General features: G+C 38.9%; 1 protein-coding gene across 1 annotated transcript; it reads left to right on the forward strand.

Annotated features, from left to right (window-relative positions):
* The first annotated feature begins 1,053 nt into the window (after positions 1 to 1,053).
* LOC116052520 (sodium bicarbonate transporter-like protein 11) lies at positions 1,054 to 21,352 on the forward strand. The gene is made up of 20 exons (XM_031303285.2): positions 1,054 to 1,293; positions 5,252 to 5,302; positions 6,130 to 6,225; positions 6,606 to 6,649; positions 6,947 to 7,166; positions 7,286 to 7,367; positions 7,614 to 7,737; positions 8,132 to 8,341; positions 10,712 to 10,796; positions 10,967 to 11,092; positions 11,198 to 11,311; positions 11,546 to 11,678; positions 11,981 to 12,054; positions 14,505 to 14,784; positions 15,159 to 15,265; positions 15,596 to 15,761; positions 15,890 to 16,063; positions 16,853 to 17,048; positions 17,767 to 17,936; positions 19,813 to 21,352. The coding sequence occupies exons 1-20, from the start codon at positions 1,257 to 1,259 to the stop codon at positions 19,877 to 19,879; spliced, it is 2,556 nt and encodes an 851-aa protein (XP_031159145.1). The 5' UTR covers positions 1,054 to 1,256; the 3' UTR covers positions 19,880 to 21,352.
* Positions 21,353 to 21,449: the final 97 nt, after the last annotated feature.

Raw genomic sequence — 21,449 nt, forward strand, 5'->3', positions numbered from 1 at the left:
GATAAACTGAAGTATATCCTGGATTTTGTATCACCATTCCTATAAATGTATGTAGAAATGCAAGAATGTATGTAGAAATGCAAGAAATGTCATTTTTTTTTTGTTCCGTTACCTCCAACCCCCGTTTGGGTCGCCGGATCCACCCCCCCTCTGCGCTCCGGGACCTCCCACTTTACAAATTAAGCACTGCACCTAACCCTAAACTTAACCTTAACCATAACCCTAACCATAACCATAACCATAACCATAACCAGTGCCTAATCCTAGTGGGTTGCATCCGTTGGGGGCAAAAAACACCGATAAACCTAACCGACATAAAAACATGCCAATCTCTAGGTGTGGTGAAGGGTATGTGATGATGTGTGTCTATTTTAATTCCAAAGGCCAAGGGAACTTTATCAGGATGCATAGTATCCTGGATACTATGCATCCTGATAAAGAGATGACAGAGAGATGATTTTATGGAAAGTACCCCACGCCAATCTCTAGGTATGGTGAAGGGTATGTGATGATGTGGAGCTATTTTAATTCCAAAGGCCAAGGGAACTTTATCAGGATGCATAGTATCCTGGATTCATGAAATAATTGGCCTTTAAAAATAAAACTCTGCCTGGCTCTATGGGAATTTAACATAGGCATGTACTCACTTATGCTCCCTGTATTTTAAGGAAGAACATTTATTTATTTACGATACATTATTCATTCACAAAGAAAATTGGTGTCCTTAAAGGTTGGATTTTTCCTCATTTTTTTAAATTAAGGCATTAAGTTCAATTTCCAAAAGATGATTTTTTATTCCTCTTTTTAGTAAAATTTACCATGGGTGTACTCATTTATGCTGTGCACTGTAAATAATATATATATATATATATATATATATATATATATATATATATATATATATACACGTATATCTCATAGGCACAAGGACCCAGCAGAGAAAAGAAAAAAAAAAACACGCCTCTCACCCTCTCTACGGCCCTCCTACTTACTCCTTCAAACAAATGTGCTGGAGGAGGGACAGGGAAGTGGTTTTACCTCAGCATACGTGTGTGTGTGTGTGTGTGTGTGTGTGTGTGTGTGTGTGTGTGTGTGTGTGTGTGTGTGTGTGTGTGTGTGTGTGTGTGTGTGTGTGTGTGTGTGTGTGTGAAAGATATTGAGAAAAGATCACTGGTGAGTGCAGGGTATTTAGAAGCAGAGAGAAGGATGATGTGTTGACCTTTGGAAAGCATCTTACCAAAAAAAACCTGGAGAACATGGAAGCCAAAACGGTCCTCCATTTTGTGCCATTTGGTAAGTTTTGCAGGGGTGAAGTGGGGTGACAAGGTCTTTCATGGTGCAACCTAAGCCAACTGTGACAAACACGTGGAGGAACCCTCTCTACAGTATATGTGTGTGTATGTGTGCTGATAACATCTACTGTTTTTTATAGCATATAAAGTGCAGGCTTTCATCTTTAGAAGTACAATTATCTCATAACACTTCTATTATCTTTGATTTGCCTTCTTCTCTTGGTGATGAACTATTTATGTTTTTGTATTCTTGATGTTAAAAGCACAGAATATGAGCAAGATGCTTTTATTGCCCAAAAGGATATGGGTCAGTGTTTACAATATGGAAATAAACGGCGTACTTGTCTATCATGTAAGGTTTTTACAACAGACCTGCAAATAACTTTTAGCGTCTATTTTAACACCCTTTGAATCGTTCCAGAAAAGTACATTAAATTGATTTTAAAATACTTATTTGGTTAAACTTTCTGTTGTTGTATTAAGTGGGAAGTGAGAGTCATATATTCCACTATCCCAGTTTGCTACATAACGCTTTTTCTTTTATCATGTCATGCTGCTTTTCTTAACTCACGATAGCAAACGGAATATGTTTGAGCTGTTGGTCGGACGAAGCCAGTGGCTTATACGTATATAACCTTGTTAAGAATTCTTCACTATTTCTTGACATTTTACAGACCAAACAATTTATAAATTAATTAAGAAGATAATTGGCAGATTAAGCTATAATAAAAAGTAGCTACAGCTCTATAACACACTATATATATGAGTATGAATGTATTTTCTGTTCAGTGCCATTAATGAGTTAATAGGTACTTGTACTTTCTCAGGTCAAGGATTAGGAAGAATATCTAGCAGAAACATGTCTTAATATTCTAATTTGGCCTTTCCATTCTTGTTTAAGACACTTTCTGCTTGAAGGTGATGGTAGTATGATGCAATTGGGATTACTATAGAAGTTGTATCAAACCTACAGCATCCCCATCCTTTACTACTGTTATCTTCAGACTTTAAACCGTTATGCAGGTTTAATGTCGTCCACCAAAAACTGAATAACAAGAGTTGGCTATTTAAAACACCTCAGTTCCCAGAGCATTAATGCCACACAAATGTGTTTAAAGTCTAAGTGAGAAGATAACACCTTTGGATGTATATTTTGGTTAGTGAAGTGAACTTGTGTGGCTATGATTACTGTTGGTCCAGTGGTCATATCCATTTTGCTGGATAACCAAACATCTGGTTGTTCTTATCGTCGGCCTTTGAGATGTTGAAGTGGAATGAGCTGTAGTTCCTCTTTCCTGTTATTTGCTTTATTTCAATATATGAGTGTGTACATTGTGACCTACAGAGTACACACTGTTCATGGTAGAGCTGCCCACACCAAACGCTAACTAGATTGATTAAGCTTTAACAAAAGAGTCTTACATCTTTTATAACATGGCACAGATATGTTTTACTGCAAAGCACAGAAATTGGCAAGCAGAGCTCCATATTAAAAAAAATTGAAGCTGCAACAATCATGTACATTTCCAAACGCCGTGTCCCTTCTGTCTTGATGGTTTGACCTTGTACAGTTCAGTTCTCAGCTTTGTAGCTCTTGTTCCCAGAGACTCAACAAGGATTCTTCTGTTTCCTACTGCTCAAGGACATCCTCTGCACACAGATAGCAGGGTGGCAGGGATTAATAAAAGATGCCTTAGGCTTTAAGTCATCCTTGTTTGTCCAGTGAGATAGAGATTAACAGAGTGGTGGTCTGGTTTGAGTTAGAAGATAAACACTTTTAGATAAAAAAAAAAGAATGGATGAACAACATCCAACAACATCTCCCTCATCTGCGTTGTCAGATCAAGAGGAGGAGGATGAGGGAGAAGTCAATAAATGAAAGCACAACCATGCCTACTACTGAGATCCAAACAAATACCTTTGACCCATTGTATCGCTTTGCTCGTAGTCTATATCCTTGACGTTACACTTCCGGGATTGATCCGATGCCCCCAGAAAATCCACCGGATTTCACTCATTTAGGCCATCCGTCCGTTGCCTTGGGCCTATATATGTATATATATATATATATATATATATATATATATATATATATATATATATACATGAGCGCCTGTGCAAACATCAGACACAGCTGGTGTCAGATTTGTCTTACAAACGAGAGTGAAGGGGTCTCTTTTTTCAGTTTCTCAGCATGTGCTGTTTTTTCCCTGTCCTTATTAATAACATCTTCATAACTGACATCCACTTTCTATCTTCATCATTTTGTATCATGTAATAACTTTAAAGGTCATCATGGTCTGACCGAATGTGTGTCACACTGGCAATAATGATTCAACAAGCTCAGATTTTTTAGTTTCTGTGAACAGAATCTGTCCGTGTGTGCGATGGGAGCAGCTGGAGAGGATGATGCCTGCTGGTGCCGACTGTGTTTGTCGCTTGTGAAGTGAGAGCTACTGTGTCACACAGGTCAGACACAACAGGGTCAAACTGTGTCAGTCAACATGGAGTCCAGTTTCACAGTTTTATCATCATGTTCTGGTCAGTTTGTGTCTGTGTCAGACATAACAGGTCTGCAAGGATAGCTTTCATTGGGGTTTTATTATGTAAGATGTCATGGTGTTAGTGTGACTTGGTGGCCTAGCTCCCTGATTATGAACCAAGATTTTTGTTGCATTGCGTTCCCAATCTCTCTCTCCCCTTATTTCCTGTCATCTCTCTACTGTTGACTCTCTACTAAGGACATGAAATATATATTAAAACAATGTAGTATAATGAGTCCATGTCACCCAGCAATCCACAAAAACATTTGACCAGACATACAAAAGAAATTCTCTTATAATTTTTGACTTTCTATTTTTGATTTATTCCGCATATCATGAAATTATATTATTACATTTTCTGTAAATTTAATTGCCCTCCACAATGGCCTAAATGCTGTTAAAGCCTGACCTCAGTGTCCTCAAAAGTTACTGCAACACTGGGGTCACATTGTATAGTATGGAAGATGACGAAGGCGAAAAAAAATAAAAAATAAATAATCCACTGGTAACCCGTTGGTTAGGTTTAGCAAAAAGATTGTGGTTTGAGTTAAAATAATTACTTTCGAGTTAGTTAAGAATGTTTTGTAAGGAATGTTACATAAGAAAGTCAACTACGTAATTTAAAAAAAAGTCAACATTGACTTTTGGTGTCACACAGGATACGAACACCAGTCTCCAAGGTTTGTTTGACCCATCCACCACCAGTTGCTGTGAGCATCTAACACTGGTGCAGATGGGTGATCAAGCTTACCAATGGATGATAACGATCACTTAGCCAACTAGGAGGTAGAGTAGGGCCCTACCGCGTCATATCTGTGGTAGTGATAACAACTGATGACGTCCATTCAATTGGCTGAATGATCAATATCTTTATACCAACAATGCGTCAAATGACTACTTTTAATCTGAAAGGTGTGGCTCATAGTGAAACTGCAGTTTCCCCTGAGCTTTCTGGCGCTTTTAGCATGTTCCTGCTTATTATTTTGGTTTGCAAGGTTATGGTTTTGCTTCACTTTCACCGCTCTCACCAACCTTGTTTGCAGCAGACACCTGTTTTCGGCTTAAAAGCTCTGATAAACCCATTGTATGCTACCTGCCCAGCAACAAAAAGCTGACTGACAAAGTTAGTGACTATAGCTGGTGAACATAGTGGAGCATTCAGCAGCTAATGAGACAGATTTTTCCTTCAGGAGTTGGTGGAGACCAAAAACAGAGCCGCAAGATAGTGAATGTTGGACTTACATTCATTAGGCGGCTAAATGATATTGTTGCATATAATGCTGTTGTTTATAATGTGGTCAATAAAACAATAATGAACTATTAATATCAATATCAAATCAAAAAATAATTTTAAATGCTTTATGATAAAAAATGAAGCATGAAATTGTGCAAATAACTTTTTTTTTTCTCCTACAGAAGTTCCAGCCACCTGGCCGTCCAAGAATGGACATGTTTTCCAAGAAATGGGTGCGTAGCTGGAGTAATACATATTATTATGTACTCTGATTGCTTTTCTCAGCATGCATGGGTCCTGTTCTTTTATGTACGTGATATGGTCTGCTCTGCAAGCACAGAGGACATTATTCTGGTTTTCCCCTTGAGCATACGAGGGGCAATACATTCGTTTTTCACATGTACATTTATTGCAACAGTTATTTATGCTAATGCCAATACTTCTCGCTGCTCACTGATGACCCATTTCACATGCTGGTGAGCACAGCCAGTCCCCTCGCTGGTGTGTTGAGATGTTAATTAATGGGTAAATAACGAGGCAGACGATCGCTGAGTCAATGACTGGAAGCGGGAATAATCATAGCTCAAAACCTTGCTCATGAAGGGTTAAGGTTAACTCTGTAATTCTGTGGCTGTTTCTTTCTTCCCTTATAAAAACTTGCGATCAAAATGCCATATTCATCCTCTATACAATTAAGGAATTTACAAGAGGCTGCTATTGTTATATTGCTGCTTGTCTGGTTTAAGGGGGATTTTTTTATTGGGTCGCTCTTTCTCCCTCTTGCTGTTAACTTGTCAACAGGTGGCAGAGGGATGGGAGGGAAAATATACTGTTAATGTGGCTGGCATTGCATCTTAACCTTGTAACCTTAATACAAAGAACAGTTCTATCTCACTGTATGTTAATCTAGGAAGTGGTCTTTATCATTACTCAATTGTAAAGTGAATGTGAACAAAGTACTGCAGCAAAAAAACAATAATTCTGACTAGAAACTACAGAACTGTATGTAAATGGAGACTTGGTTGATTTTTGACTGTGACCATTTATTGTTTATCCACAGAGCTGCAGGATGGGGAACAGGAGGATTGTGGGCAAGATTCACCCGTCACTCGCAAGGACCACATCTATGACAACCAGAAACAGATCAGTGTTTCAGGTGTGTATGTTTAAAAAAGTATAACATGTTTAGTCTGTGGTGTGATTTGTTATAATAATAAATGAAGGTTAGGGAGAACAAATGTCTCAATCATTCAACATTCAATACAGATTAATAGCTCATTGCAGAGCTGTACTATTACATTGTATCCTACTCGTGTGACTTTCATTGTATGAGAATAATTTGCAGCCTCTGCAATTAGGAAATCATGTGTTCCAGCTCTGCAGTGCTCTGCATTTACTACTAATACAAGAGATATGTTTTAGTTATTTCTAAGAATGTGAAGAAACGATTTGTAGTGGGGATCAGATCAAAGATAAGAGGTTGGAGGTCGAGAATGTGTGTACAAGTTTAGATTTCTATGTGGCTTTTATTTGCAGATCCTGATTATCCTGGGCTTGGGCTTTTGAATACAACAAGAAAAGTAAGATGTGCTTTTCCAGTCCCCCTCTCTGTGTTCTTCTGTCATAATCATTACTGCAGAATTACTGCAGCGAAGCAGCATTTTACAGATTGTTTTTTCCAACTGTCCAATTATAAAGCTAAAAATCGACAAATGTCTACCCAACTCACACTTGATCTTTTAAACTAACTGAGAACTAAATCTGAAAGCAGTGTTACTTGCGTTGCGTGTGCTGGCAAAATCCGAAAATGAACCTTTCACCTATTTGCACTATGACATTATATCACCATCAATCAAATGCCCCTTGTTTTTGACTAGTATGTGAAGCCAATGAACTTCCAGGAGGAAGTGCGTGCGCACAGAGATCTGGACAGCTTCCTGGCCCAGGCAAGCATTCTTTTGGACGAGAAAGCTGCCACTCTGGACGAGGTCCTGAGGCGAATGTTAACTCATGTGGTAGAGGACGGCCACGGCAGCTATGATGTGGACAAGGTCATGAACTCGCTGTTCACGGACACAGGAGGGAAGGAGCGTAATGGTGAGCCAAAGATATTAGAAGCACTTTGAGATGAAGTGTTTGCTTCAGAGGATGCTTGACATAACAGCGTTAAAGCTTTTTTTTTTGCTTGTTCATTAAAATATTTAATGCTCCCACAGTTCACCTTCTGTCAGAGACCATTCAGGGGGTGACTGCTACTTCCACTGGTGTATGTTACCAGCAGTCCTGGCTTTGTGTTCTGTGAGTTCATCTACAATAATATGTATGTGAAAGGGTGCTATTTTGACTAATTATTCCAGCATCCCGCTCAGTAGGGGAAAGTTGTGTTTAGTTGCTGAGTTTATTCGACTGTACAGGGACCACAACAAAAAATCTTTTCATGGGAAAGTCATTTTATTCATTCTAATTTAGACCTGTCAATACAGTATGCTGCACAATCAATCATTTATACACCACTGATCCAAATTAATTTTTCTATCAATTCAGCTCCAATGTGAGGAGCCTGCAGAGACGTCATGTCTGCATCGCCCGTCTGGAGAGGCCCCAGAACTGGGGAGGCAACTGCTGCGAGGCCCGCTATGTCATCCTCATCCTGGCCCCTCCTCGAACAGTAAGAGCCAATTGTCAGTTCTTATATTCAAAACTCTCTGTATTTTTTTTAACAATCTGGAAGCTTACAGCAACTATTTTGACAATCTAGTAGTCGCTTAATTTTATGGAAGAAATGTTGGAAGTTCATCACTTTTAGCCTCTTAAATGTGAATATTTGTTGGTTTTCCGAGCCTTCAATGATAGTAAATTAGTGACCTTTGGATTTTGGACTGTTTATCGGACAAACAAGCCATTTGCACACATCCCCTTGAGCTCCTTTTCAGTATTCTCTGACATTTTATAGAACAAATGATTAACATAGAAAATAATAATCAATAACAAAATAACCATTATTTGCAAATAAATTGACAGAACAGTCAGAATCTGTTTAACTTTCATATCATCCATTTCAGAAAAGCACCAAGACAGCCATCGAACTCAGTAGAACATTTGCCACGATTTTCTCCGACATTTCCTTCAGACAGAAGCTTTTGGAGGTCAAGACCCAGGAGGAGTTCAAACAGGAGCTGGTCTACCAGCGACAGCAGCTCTCCATAGACACAGAGAAGCCGGTCGTAGAGGAAGTGGAGGACTCAGATCCACGTAGGGGGAAACCACTTCAGGTGTGAAAGAAGAGCAAAGTAGGAGATATAAAACAAACAGTGACATATTGGCTCTGTGCTTTAATCAGTGCAGCAGTGGCCATATGACTAGCGTGAGTTGAGTATGTTGTATAACTGTAGAACAACGATGCCAAAAAGTACAAACCTTAAAAACTAATATACAACAATACGTAAACATAACTCTTCCTAACAAGGGGTTGTTTCTTGTAAAACCAACATTTATATTCTCTACAGACTGTTAGTTTCTCTCCACAACATGTGGAGACCACCCTCGTGTTTTCCCACTCCATCCAGGCATAGAAGGATGTGATGCAGTAAAGTAGTTGAGCCAGATTATTTGATTATCCTGTTTCCACACTTTATCAGCCAGGCCCGAGGAATGAGAAGCAGCTGGGCAACAAACTGAAAAAGCTGCCAAGTCTGCCATGGCTCTGACGGCAGAATGTGTGCAGCTCCATGTAATGATAAAGTATTTCATTATGTCCAGTGTTAAAATTAAGAGGAAATGTGTGCCCTCAGCAGGAGGGTGGAGAGAGGGGAACACCCAGATACTGCCTAGAGAGAAAAGACCAAAATAAACAACAGATTGTGGCTACACCTGATGTCCTGAATGGTTTCAAAACAGCATTTAAATGTAGGTTATTGCTGCTAAACCACCCTTTTAACCTGTTATGCAATTGCAAAGTTGTATAATACAAAAACATACAATGATGGACACTCAGGTGTGCCAGTATGTTTGATATGTTATACACAGCTACGTTTCTCCACAAATTTGAAAGAAATTCATTATTTATTACGTTCATTCAAAAGACCTAATATCCAGTCAGCAAATGCATTAAAATTGAGGTATTTTCAAATGAATTTCCTCTGTACCATCTTCTCTCACTCACAAAAGTCAGTCAGAGGATTTTTTTAATGTCGTGTTCAGACCACCATTAGCAAAGTGGGGATTGGAGGGGTCGTCCAATCATTATAATGGGACCACTGTGTCAGCACAGCAGGGGTCTCGGCGCAGCAAAAAAGCTCCTCTGGCCAAACAAATACATGAAAGTGCACATTCCTCAGTGGTGGAGGAAGTATTCAGATTCTTTATTTAATACCACACTGTGAAATAATCTTATTTACTTACAAGTAAAATTCCTGCATTGAAAATGTTACTTAAAGTGACTATATGTAACTTTTACACGTTTCTGAAACTGTGAAATGTTCCACCTGGTGATCATAAATGACCTGTAACAGCAAACGAGACTGACAGTGAAAAGAACGCTAGTTTTATGTAGCTTTTATTAATGCCTCTGCCCGGGTCAGATTTTTCCCGCAAAGTCATAAAAGGATTTACGGCAAAAAAATGCCGCCGTAGGAGCTATGCGTTCCTGGGAGAGGCTTACCCCCTTGGTAATCTACAGTGGGCACCGTAAAAGAAAAGACCTTTACGATAGCAGGTGTGGTAAAAAGACTACGACTTTAGTCCAAAGCGGCCGCTAGAATCAACACAAACTGAAAGTTACATATAGACACTTTAAGTAAAAGTATTTAAGTATATTCAGGAAAATATATTTAAAGTATTAAAAGTAAAAGTACTCAATGCAGAATAATGCCCCACTGTTATACTATTATAGGCTAAAAAGCAGCAAATCGTCACAATAAATGATTTGCTATAACAATCAAAATAGTTGGCAATTCATTTTCTGCACACATCTTAATTTGTAACTAGTAACTAAACCTGTCAGATGAATGTAGTGGGGTAAAAAGTGCCAAATTTCCCTCTGAAATGTAATGAGGTATAAAGTGGCATGAAACGAAAATAATCAAGTACCTAAAACCTGTACTTACTAGTACAGTACTTGAGTAAATGTACTTACTTTCAACCAGTGAGATTCCTGTTAGATTACTTGGTTAAATGATTGTCTTTGTAATAACTTCCCAGAGTTATAAAATCATTTTTAATAGTATTATAGACCACTGTGCAGTGTTTTGGCATCTGATAAGCCTTCAAACCGATGGATGTATGACTCAAAACGTATTCATGCTGTCACTTGTACTTAAAACAACCAAAACAGCCCATTGCTTTTTTTTTCTTGTTTTGAAACATAGTGTAATTTTCCAACTTAATGCCAACTCTTAAAAAGTGAATATGATGTTTTTTTCCACAATTTTAAAAGCTTTATGAAAATCAAGACCAGAATGTATAGTGGAGCCTTTAGCATATACATGCAAATTTCAGTGCACAGAGAACAGAAGAAGTCTTTAATTCTATGGTCCTATTAGATGACTCTCCAACTATTCAACAGCATGTGTCTCTTGCAGTTCTTCACACTAACTGAAGTGTCCTGTCTAAATGACTAAATGATGTCATGTCATTCTTCACAGTGCAAAGAGTTCTTTAAAGTCGGTAAAGGTGTTTATGATGACCTCCGTCGCCGACTCCCCCTCTACCCCTCAGACTTCACAGATGGTATTAATATTTTCTTGTAATACTTCTTCCTTAGTGTGATCTATTTAATTTAACTGCTACTGCTACAAAATCATGAAATGTCTTCAAAAATCTTACACTTTGAAGATATTTTTAGATTGTGGCTGCTTTGGCTGTTATGTCTTTAATAAGCCTTTAAATAATCCATCAAGGCATAACTGGGAAGGACCGCTGTCTGCTGAAGTACACTACCACTGCTATTTTCCTCTACATCGCCATTCTACTGCCTGCTATCGCCTTTGGCTCATTGAATGATGAAAGCACAAGAGGAGAGATAGGTATGGACTCCTGTCTTTGTTGTCTTAATCTGCAACATTACATAATGTTATTAGCTATTTAATCTGAAACATAAAAAAATTATTGAAGTTTTGTTTTTTTGACAGATGTTCAGAAGACTATTGTTGGCCAGAGCATTGGAGGAGTGATCTATTCTTTGTTTGCTGGCTCACCACTCGTCATTCCACTGACAACTGCACCACTGGCCATCTTCATAAGCGGTACGTATGGTGTCCTACTGCTTAGACAGGGGAATTAATCTGTAGAGCACATCGACAGCAAAAAGGAACAGAACAACTCTGTACAGTATATTACATGCAGCAAATGTGTTGCAACTCGAGGTTGATGCTAGATGTTAGGCAGCTTCAAACAGCCAAGTTGATAGCAGGGTTACCAGACATGTTATTAATTTAATACAATAAAATGTATGTTTGTGTCTTTATGTATGTTTTTAGTCATCAGGGGAATCTGCGACGACTACGAGCTCGACTTCGATGCTTTCTACGCCTGCATCGGTTTATGGAACAGTCTGTTCCTCATCCTCGGAGGCTTATTCAATGTCAGCCTGTTTATGAAACTCTTTAAACGGTAAAAACACAACAACACATTTGTTACTATGACATATCACAGATAGAAGCCCCATACTTGTAATTTATGTACCTACCATTTGGCCATGCACTGAGGTCAGGTCACTGATAAGAGAAGACGCATCTGTTATGACTTTCTGTTTTCAACCGTAATTATTAGTTATGTTTAATGTGCACTCTCGGTATCAGGGCCATCATTTTGCCTTGAACGGACTGTTATGACTGTGTCTGTGTTTTATTTAGATAAAACATGAATGGTCACGCCATGCTTCTTTTTTTAACTTTTTTTTTTAAATCTCCCAGCTCGACAGAAGAAGTCATTGCATTGTTCATCTCCATAGCATTTGTCGGGGATGCAGTGAAAGCCACCGTCAAAAGTAAGTCAAGACAAGGTCAGACTACATTAAACTTGGTGTAATCCTGGACTCCACCCTCTCTTTCCATACTCACATCAAATCCATCACCAAATCAGCCGTTTTTTCATCTCAAAAAGATCTCCAGACTCGGGCCATCACTCTCTGACTCCGTGGCAGAAACCCTCATTCATGCTTTCACAACATCCCGTTTGGACTACTGCAAGGGAGTCCTGTCTGGGGTCCCCAGCAAAACCCTAGACAGGCTCCAGTATGTCCAAAAACTCTGACGCCAGGGTCCTCACCCACACCAAGACCTGGCAGCATCCAACTTCACTGGCTCCCAATTAAGTCCTGCATCGCGTATAAAATCCTCCTTCTCACCTACAAATCCCTCCATGCCCTGGCCCCACAGTACCTCTCCGACCTCCTCCATCCATACACCCCACCCCGAAACCTGCGGTCCTCAAATGCTGGCCTGCTCTCCATTCCCCACACCAGACTCTGTACCTTCGGAGACAGAGCCTTTAGTGTTGCAGCCCCATCCCTCTGGAACACCCTCCCTGCAGATATCTGAAATGCTACATCCCTGGACATTTAAAAAAAAACTCCTGAAACACCACCTGTTTACCACAGCCTACAACCTCCTTTAGCTTAGCCACAGTAATTCTGTAAAGTGTCCTTGGGTTTCATGAAAGGTGCTTTAAAAATAAAAGTAATTATTATTATTATTATTATTATTATTATTAAACATGTTTTGAATGGAGCATAGCCATCTCTCCAAACTGTAGGGAGATTTCTAAACGTCCTGCATATTGTTTGTTGTAGGTATTGTAGCCCAGAAAATATCCATCATGGAGTCTAGAGGAAAAGCAAGCATAATCATGTGCGCACATGAAAGTTTCACATGAGCACATGAAACTAAACTTTAGATTTGTTATCATGTGTGCCACTTTGAAACCCATTTCTCGTTGTTATGAACAGTGCCAGTGCCACAGTCAGCAGCACTGCAGCAAAGAACTCTGGTTAGAAAGGATGGCGGCTAAGATGAGTTTATAGATGCCAAAGGATGCAATTTGTCATAAGAGTCTACTAGACGTCAGGCTGCATGCTAGCAGCAAACTACATATAACTATAACAGCACAACTGTACAGACCAACACTTTGTGTTTGTTTTATGTGTTTCATAATGACACTTGAGTTCATGATTTTAATGATTTTTTATTTGTATTTTCGGGTTTACATGACTTGAATTCCTGAATAAAAATAATAAATCATTTTGGTGCGGAGTTTTGAAATTCATGCCCCCCCCCCCTCACTGTGAGTTCAACAGGGACATTCTAAAACTTATAAAGCTCATGAGAACCGTGGCGAGTCAACCCACAGCCGCTCCACTGCCCTGCTGAAAATGTGAAGCAGAAACGCTTAATGTCAGATAACGTCCATAATAATTGGACTTTGGGTTAGATTTTTTTGACAGTTTTCAGTGGTTATGAGGAGCAATATGAGAGAGAAATTTGGGGATCATTGATTGTTGTTTAGGTACATTAAACCACGTTAAGCTTTTTCCTTACAATGGGCTCTAATGAAGCAAAAACCCTTAAAGGTCCCATGGTATGAAAATTTCACTTTATGTGGTTTTTTTAACATTAATATGTGTTCCCCCAGCCTGCGTATGGTCCCCCAGTGGCTAGAAATGGTGATAGGTGTAAACCGAGCCCTGGGTATCCTGCTCTGCCTTTGAGAAAATGAAAGCTCAGATGGGCCAATCTGGAATCTTGCTCCTTATGAGGTCATAAGGCGCAAGGTTACCTCCCCTTTCTCTGCTTTGCCCGCCCAGAGAATTTGGCCCACCCATGAGAGAGAGACAGCATGGCTTTCAAACGAGCAAAGTGGCAGTTGGTCAAGGCCAAAAGGTTTTGCGTGCGCACATGAAAGTTTCACGTGAGCACATGAAACTAAACTTTAGATTTTGTTTTGCTCATGCCCCCTTAGGGGCTCCGTAGAAAACAGACAAGCCTAAAATGTAAATTTCACACAGCTTCTGTTTATATCTTTTTCTAAAGGGTTTGTCACAAAAATAAATGGATGAGCATGATAAATTCTTTAGAGTTTTTTTCCCCTCTTTATGCCTCAGGCTGTTGCTACTAAACTACATCAAAAGTGAACAATGCTTGAATACAATGCACTGCTTGAATGGCTTGAAATATACAGAAAATGAATACTAAAATTATATTAATTACGTGGTACATTATGTATGAAGACACTCAGTGTGAAATAGACATAAAGTGTGCTTTTTTATATTCTCTACATCAGCATTTGATATTTTTTGCTGAGATCCAAAACGGGGCTTTTTTTTTTCTTCTAATACTTGACAAATGTTAAATTGCACAGGTGTATTTTTACGTAAAGACATATGTAAGTAGTAAGTAAATTATCTTTTCATCCCTTTCTTCTTTCTCCCTCACTTCCTAGTTTTCCGGCACTTCTACCATGGGCCCACACTGGCGACCACAAACAGCACGTTGGTGCTTCAGCAGATTAATGAGATTTTAGAGAAGATGCAGAACCAGACAGGAAACATGGCCGAGCATCATAATGAGACTGTGTCACTGATGGGACACGCAGAAGGACATGCGTCAATCTTCCTGCCCAAGGCTCTGGTGTTGACAACACGAGAAAGGCCCATCCTCTGTCTGCTGCTTATGTTGGGGACTTTGTGGCTGGGTTACACCCTCTACATCATTAAGAGGGGGTATGTTCACTTACTGGATGATTTTATCAAATTATTTCAAAATATATACAGCAAGAAGTGGCACAAGTATATAAAGTTGGGAGAGAAAAAGACAATTTACATCCCAGGAGTCAGGCAGAAGGTAACAAATCATCTGCAATGATTTTCACTCTTCAGGTGTAATAATGTAATACATGAGGTAGATAAAAGTGTGTATTTCCATGTCTGACTCCTGGGATGTCATTTTTCTTTCCCCTCCCAACTTTCACTACGTGACATGGCTTACTTTTCAAGCTAAGAGAGTAACTACGGTACATACAGAAGTAACACTTGTAAAATATATTACATCAGAGTTGCTAAATGTTGGAACATGTGTGCTTCTTTTCCCCCCACAGCCCATATCTGAATTACAAAATCAGAGAGGTGGTGTCAGACTGCGCTTTGCCGATCTCTGTGCTGATATTCTCCTTCATTGGCTCCTACCTTTTCCTTGACATACAGTGTGAGTACAGATCAATCACACAAAAGAACTGACTGAAGAGTACCCTTGAGACTTAAAGTCACAACCTCGGTTGTGCTTAAACTGTTCATAAATCCTCTGTTGGAAGTGGAAAAAAAGGAAAAATATTTGCTTTCCGAGAGCTTTCAACCCAGCGTGGGTTCTAAATCGATGTGGGTCAAAGACACTGTGTTCAATGTTTTTTATAAAACAAAGCTTACGAGCAGCAAAGTTCACCATTCAGACATTTCTTTTATTATGTACTTTCGCCATTGTTTCACCTTACAAATATGAAAAGTGTGTTATTCAATGTTATGTTTTCTATTCTATTAGTTCCTATGTTAAGTGTCCACGACGGCCCTATCTTCAACTTCCCTCCCTTTGAAAAGCTGTCAGGAATGAACATACTGAGCGCAGTCGGGCTGGGTTTCCTCCTCGCATTGCTCATCTTCATCGACCAGAACATCGTCATCTCACTCACACATGTACCACAACACAAGTAAGACCCCGATTAACCTTGGCAAGACATTAACATGTGTTGTAACACACACATTTTACATTACATTACATTGTATCTTCTTCTTCTACTACTACTTGACACACTGTGTGTTTGAATGTCTGCACCAGGTTGCTCAAAGGCACAGCGTTCCACTGGGACTTAATGCTGACTGGCTTCATCAACATCCTCATGTCCTGTCTGGGGTTGCCTTGGATGCACGCTGCCTTCCCACATTCCTCCCTGCATGCCCGTCAGCTGGCCAAAGTGGAACAGCACGTAGAGAACGGACAGCTCTACACGACGTGAGTAAAGTTAAAACAAGGACAAAAACGAAAAAGTGGTGTTTCGAAAGACATCCAGACAGAAAACACCAGCTTCCTTTAAACCGTTTGTTTGGAGGCTTTGTAACAGTGGTGTTCAAATACCGACCAAAATAACTAATCATTTAGTGAAGTAAACAAATATTAAAAAACATAGTCGGCTTTATTCATTTCAAAACTAGCTGTCAAACATTTAAGTTGATCTTGAGTCTGTTTAGGAATATAAATTAAAAAAAAATGTTTTGATGATTATTTTTGTGTGCAAACCCTGCACATTTTTTCGATTGGAGTAGTCCTTTGATGTTATGGTGTAATGTTTATCCAGTAATGAAAATAGTTAAAAGAAAATACAATAAAACATATAAAAAGGAGAAATATATAGGTTGACCAGCTGGTCAGATTTTGGCAATGTTAACAATCATTATTTTTGGTCAGAAAATCTGTTTCATTTAGCAAAAAAAAAACAACATGTTAATAAATCCTTGATGACAGTGGTTCTCAACCTGAGGATTGGGACCCCCTAAGGGGACCCAAGATACATCTGAGGGTTACAAAAGAGATAAGAAATAAAAACAGACATTTCTCTTACACAAAATTAAGACTAATTTCTGATCTGTTTTTCTTGTGAAATACTGCATACTTTCACTTGTTTAGGGCCCCTAAAGTCAAAATCACTCTTTGGTTGACAATCATGTCCACACTAGGGCCATAAACTGTGATTATATTTAACAACATATTTGAAGTGCTTTACTCTGCCTTTGTGTCAAACAGTATTGTCAGTGTGAAGGAGACTCGTCTGACCTCGTTGGTAGCCAACATCCTGATCGGCCTGTCTGCGTTCATGCTGCCCATTCCTCTGCAGTGGATCCCCAAGCCCGTCCTCTATGGCCTCTTCCTCTACATCGCAGCCACTTCGCTTGATGGGAACCAGATGGTGGACCGCATGGCCCTGCTGCTTAAGGAACAGGTGAGCAGGAAGGACACTGTGGTTTGATTAGTTGGTCTGTTTGTCTTTCCTGTTTATCTATTAAACTTCACACGGTGGCTGCCCCAAATGGCACCCGGTGGTTGTTTGAAAAAGTTTGATATCCAAGTATTCAGTGGGTGGAAAAAGGTAAAAAGTACAGGTAAAAGTTATGGCAATTTTGATGCCACCATGACAAAAAAATGAAAAAAATTAATATCATATAATAGCTTGCTATGTTGTTATAACAAGTCTATATGTAAATATTTCTATATGATGAGTTCATTGTTTTAACAAGACATTTTGAGTTGCTAAAGTTTCATTATACAAGAAAAGGTGATTTGTTGTTATACCAAGAAACATTTCACATAACAAGAATAATTTGATATATTTATTGTAATAATGAGAAAATATGTCATAATAGCATAAAAATATCATGGAAAAGATATGAGACCATGGTGGCAGCAATAGGCTGCTGTATAAATCCAAATTAATTCAAGCTAAAAGCAAAAATGAACATTCACGTAGGGGAAATTGGCGCCTTTTCCCACTTAATTTGTCATTCATGCTGCAACAACATGTGTAGTGTCACATAGAAATATTGCCTTTACAACTGTAATTGGTATTAGTCAGTCCACCTTTACATTAGCAAAACAAAACATGAAGCAAAATGTCATTTAAAAGCATTTTAACCACATCATACTTGAACTTCTCTGTTTAGACCTCCTATCCTCCCACACACTACATCCGCCGTGTGCCTCAGAGGAAGGTGCACTACTTCACAGCAGTGCAGATGATCCAGCTGATCATCCTATGTGCTTTTGGGATGTATCCTCTGCCCTACATGAAGATGGTCTTCCCCCTTCTGATGATCTTGCTGGTCCCTGTCAGGTAAGATGACCCAACAGGGGCAAACAGGGGGTTGAGTAGGACCATGCAAACACAGTGCTACAATGTCTGCATAGAGTTGTCATTATGCTAAGGCCCCATTCAGACCTGGTATTAACATGTCTCCTGAGCGATCCAATCACAAGTAGACAGCTCATTGTACAGGTGTGAACGCACTCAGGATGCATTAAGATCCGATTGCTCAGACCACATTTGGAGGTGGCCACATTGTTTTAACAGTGTGTACGCTTAGGCAGGCTACACACTGGATGCGTGGCGTGAGCGTGTCAGCTGCGTGGCGTGTCTGTTTTTATTTGGGCTCCCATGTTAACAGGTTAGAGCTTACACACTGCCTGCGTGACACGGACGTCTCAGGCGCGGCTTGAGCCGCACCGAAAATGTGTGCATGCTAGAAATAGAACTGACGCCTATTTTTCATGCGACACGCAAGCGTGTTGGAAGCATTTCCATTAAAAATAGAATAGGAAAAGATGTTTATATGCCATTCTGACACAAATACATTTCATAAATGACATTTTGATGTTTGAAAGTAATGCTAGTTGTGAACAGCCTCTAAGATTCATGTTCCACTGATTTTACACATGAAGATCAGTTTACTAAAAACAGTTGGATAAAGTCTTCTGTGGCACTGGATGGACTGGATTTTTTTTTTATACTGTGTTTATTGGTTTTCAGAACACATACGTTTTACAGATCGGTGCAATGCAAATAACCATTTTTTTTTTTAAAGGTGGAAAAAACAAGAGACAAAAAATTATAGTGAAAAATCTGAGAAAATAAATCACAAAATAGATGAATATACACATACACACATATACATACATGTGCATTCATTAATAAATAAATTATAATCAATAAAAAATAAATAAATAAAATAAAATAAAATAAAATAAATAAATAATAATAATATTAGTTTGGATGGAGCTTTCTAAAGTCTAAGATAATAACTCAGGGGATATCATCGGGGTTATCTTAGCTTGGGCTTGGAGACTGCAAGTTTTTAACACAAAGCCTTACAAACTGGTAGTGATGGGATGTTTGACACCGAGGCACCGAAGCTTGTATCACTCCCGCAAAGCACACTGGTTCGAAGCAGTGTTGGAGCTTGTATCGAATTGAAATAAGCACGTGACTGATGACGTCACTGAAACTCTGGAAGGGTTGGCTGGATTCATGGATTCATGTCGCTGCGTGCTTACCAACGGCCCGTTAGAATTCACTGGAACATCGCAGGGTTTATGAGTGTGGCTTGCAATTTATTTGATTAGCCTTTTAATGGAAATTAGCCTACTTACATACACCTGTACATAATTCTACGTAGCGGTAGAAGATGGAATTGTTGCTGCAGTTTATTGAATCCATATTTAGCCTAATTAAACATACTTACATTCAAATCCTGATCACAGTAATTTATATTATTATATTATGTTATATTCAAACATAGGCTTTATATTTTTAATTCAGTCATGTCATGTTCATGTCATTTAATTCAAGTTCAGTCATGTCATGCCATATGCATGTGTCCATTCTGTCTCTCCTATGTTCATGTTGTAGCTTGGTTTGGCTGTATTGAGTTCATAGCCGCTGTCATTTCTGACTGACCACCAGATGTCACTGTGTTGTTTTTGATGCTTTGATGCTTCGGATCATTTTGCGATACAATCAGGAAGAAGCTTCAGAGGCTTCACAAGGCCATTCATTCGCCCATCACTACAAACTGGGGGTGTGGTGTTTAAAAGACTTTTGTAATGCACAAAATTGTCAGAATGAATGTTTGGGTCTGAAGGATTTCTACCTTTAGATACTATTTCCATACAACACACGTAACTGTACAGCATCTCTCTGTGTTTTATTTTAGGACCAGTCTGCTTCCCCGAGTAATCGATTCCAAGTATCTGGATATCATGGACGCTCAGCACATGTAGAACAGAGCACACCATATGAAAGGATTAGTTTTCTCCGGTAGGAAGGGAAACAGACTCAGAACTCAATGATTGTGTTAAGAACTAAACAAAATGCATTTGGACTGCAAGATTTGGATGCGAGCACTCTGCTGCTGACTGGACGACCATTTACACCCCTCATAAGCTTTCTCATTGTTCCATCATCACACATTCACTATCAATATAGCTGATACTTTAACATCTAACATTCCTGCATCTTTATTGTATTTAACAAAATATAGTCATGAAGGAGTTTCTTCTGATTTGCTCCTTTTTACAAACACACACATCTGTGGTGAACTGGTAACTGGCTGAGTTAATGTCAGGCATCTTTGTAATATTTAAAACACGTTCATCATCATTTAATTTAATTTAGGCAACATGTTTTGCTGCTTGGTCTGTGTCCTACTTGGATGTGGATGATGGGATTTCGGTGTTTTACCACCATCAAAAATCCAGAATCATTTAACAAAGTGAGAAGGAATTTCTCACACTTGAAAACATGCAGAGTGAAGTATTACCTCACAATGATGACGTTCTAATCACACTAAAGCCAGATATCACAAGATCTGTGTTACAGTTGTTTATATGTGAAAAACTGCTATTTTAATTAAGATAAGACATGTGTCATTATGAGGTATGTTAGTGTAAAGGTAATTTGTTCTGTGCATTGTAATATTTGGATTAAATCATTTTTTGTTACACAAATAAAGCCCTTTAAAGAAACTGAATGAACATTTGTCATCATGCTGAACCTACTCGCTATTAATCAAATAATCAATCATTGATACAGTAGGTAACAGAAAGACACCTTCTCAATTATTGTCACTCACAGCATCAGCACAATGCCATCCTTTATTAAGCTGAGAGAGACTAACAGTTATAAAGTTCTGACTTTCTCCAATAGATGGCAGTAGAAGCTCATCTTCAGGATGGTTTGAGATTAGGCTTGGCCAATGATAGATGTACACTTGCAAGTACTTTACAGACAAAATGAGGCAGATTCATATGAAGTATTCAGTATAAGAATAAGAAACTGGGATAATGACTTGGACAGACATAAAGCATGAGCAGTTTCCCAAAATCTACCACTTTAGATGTTTTGTTGCATTATTTAATTTCATCTGTTACTTCCTGTAAAGACATTTTTTGAAGCCAAAAAAACCACCTGACGCTCTAATTTTAAATGCATTTTTATGCCTTTGATGTGCTCAAAACTGTTATTCCACCATTAATGCATCAACTACTTCATAATGAATGTTTTTCAGGCATGTATTAACTGTCTGTTCTGAGTGCACAGAATATACAGTATTTGCAGAAAAGAAAAACACGCAACAGTTTGAGCCTTCTGACGAACAAAAGGAAGCTCCCTTTCACATTGTGGTACAATGAAGCAGTGAACACACTTATCTGTGGCTACGCGGCTGAAACCATAATCATGAACGCAGCAGAAAAAAAGAATTTGTTGTAATTCACATTAAATATTTGGAATTAAATTGTGCAAAGAAAAGTCTGCCTTTGTAAAATGAACCAGACCTGGAAGGCACCGTGT

This window comes from Sander lucioperca, chromosome 1 (assembly GCF_008315115.2).
Source record: "Sander lucioperca isolate FBNREF2018 chromosome 1, SLUC_FBN_1.2, whole genome shotgun sequence".
Lineage (NCBI taxonomy): Eukaryota > Metazoa > Chordata > Actinopteri > Perciformes > Percidae > Sander > Sander lucioperca.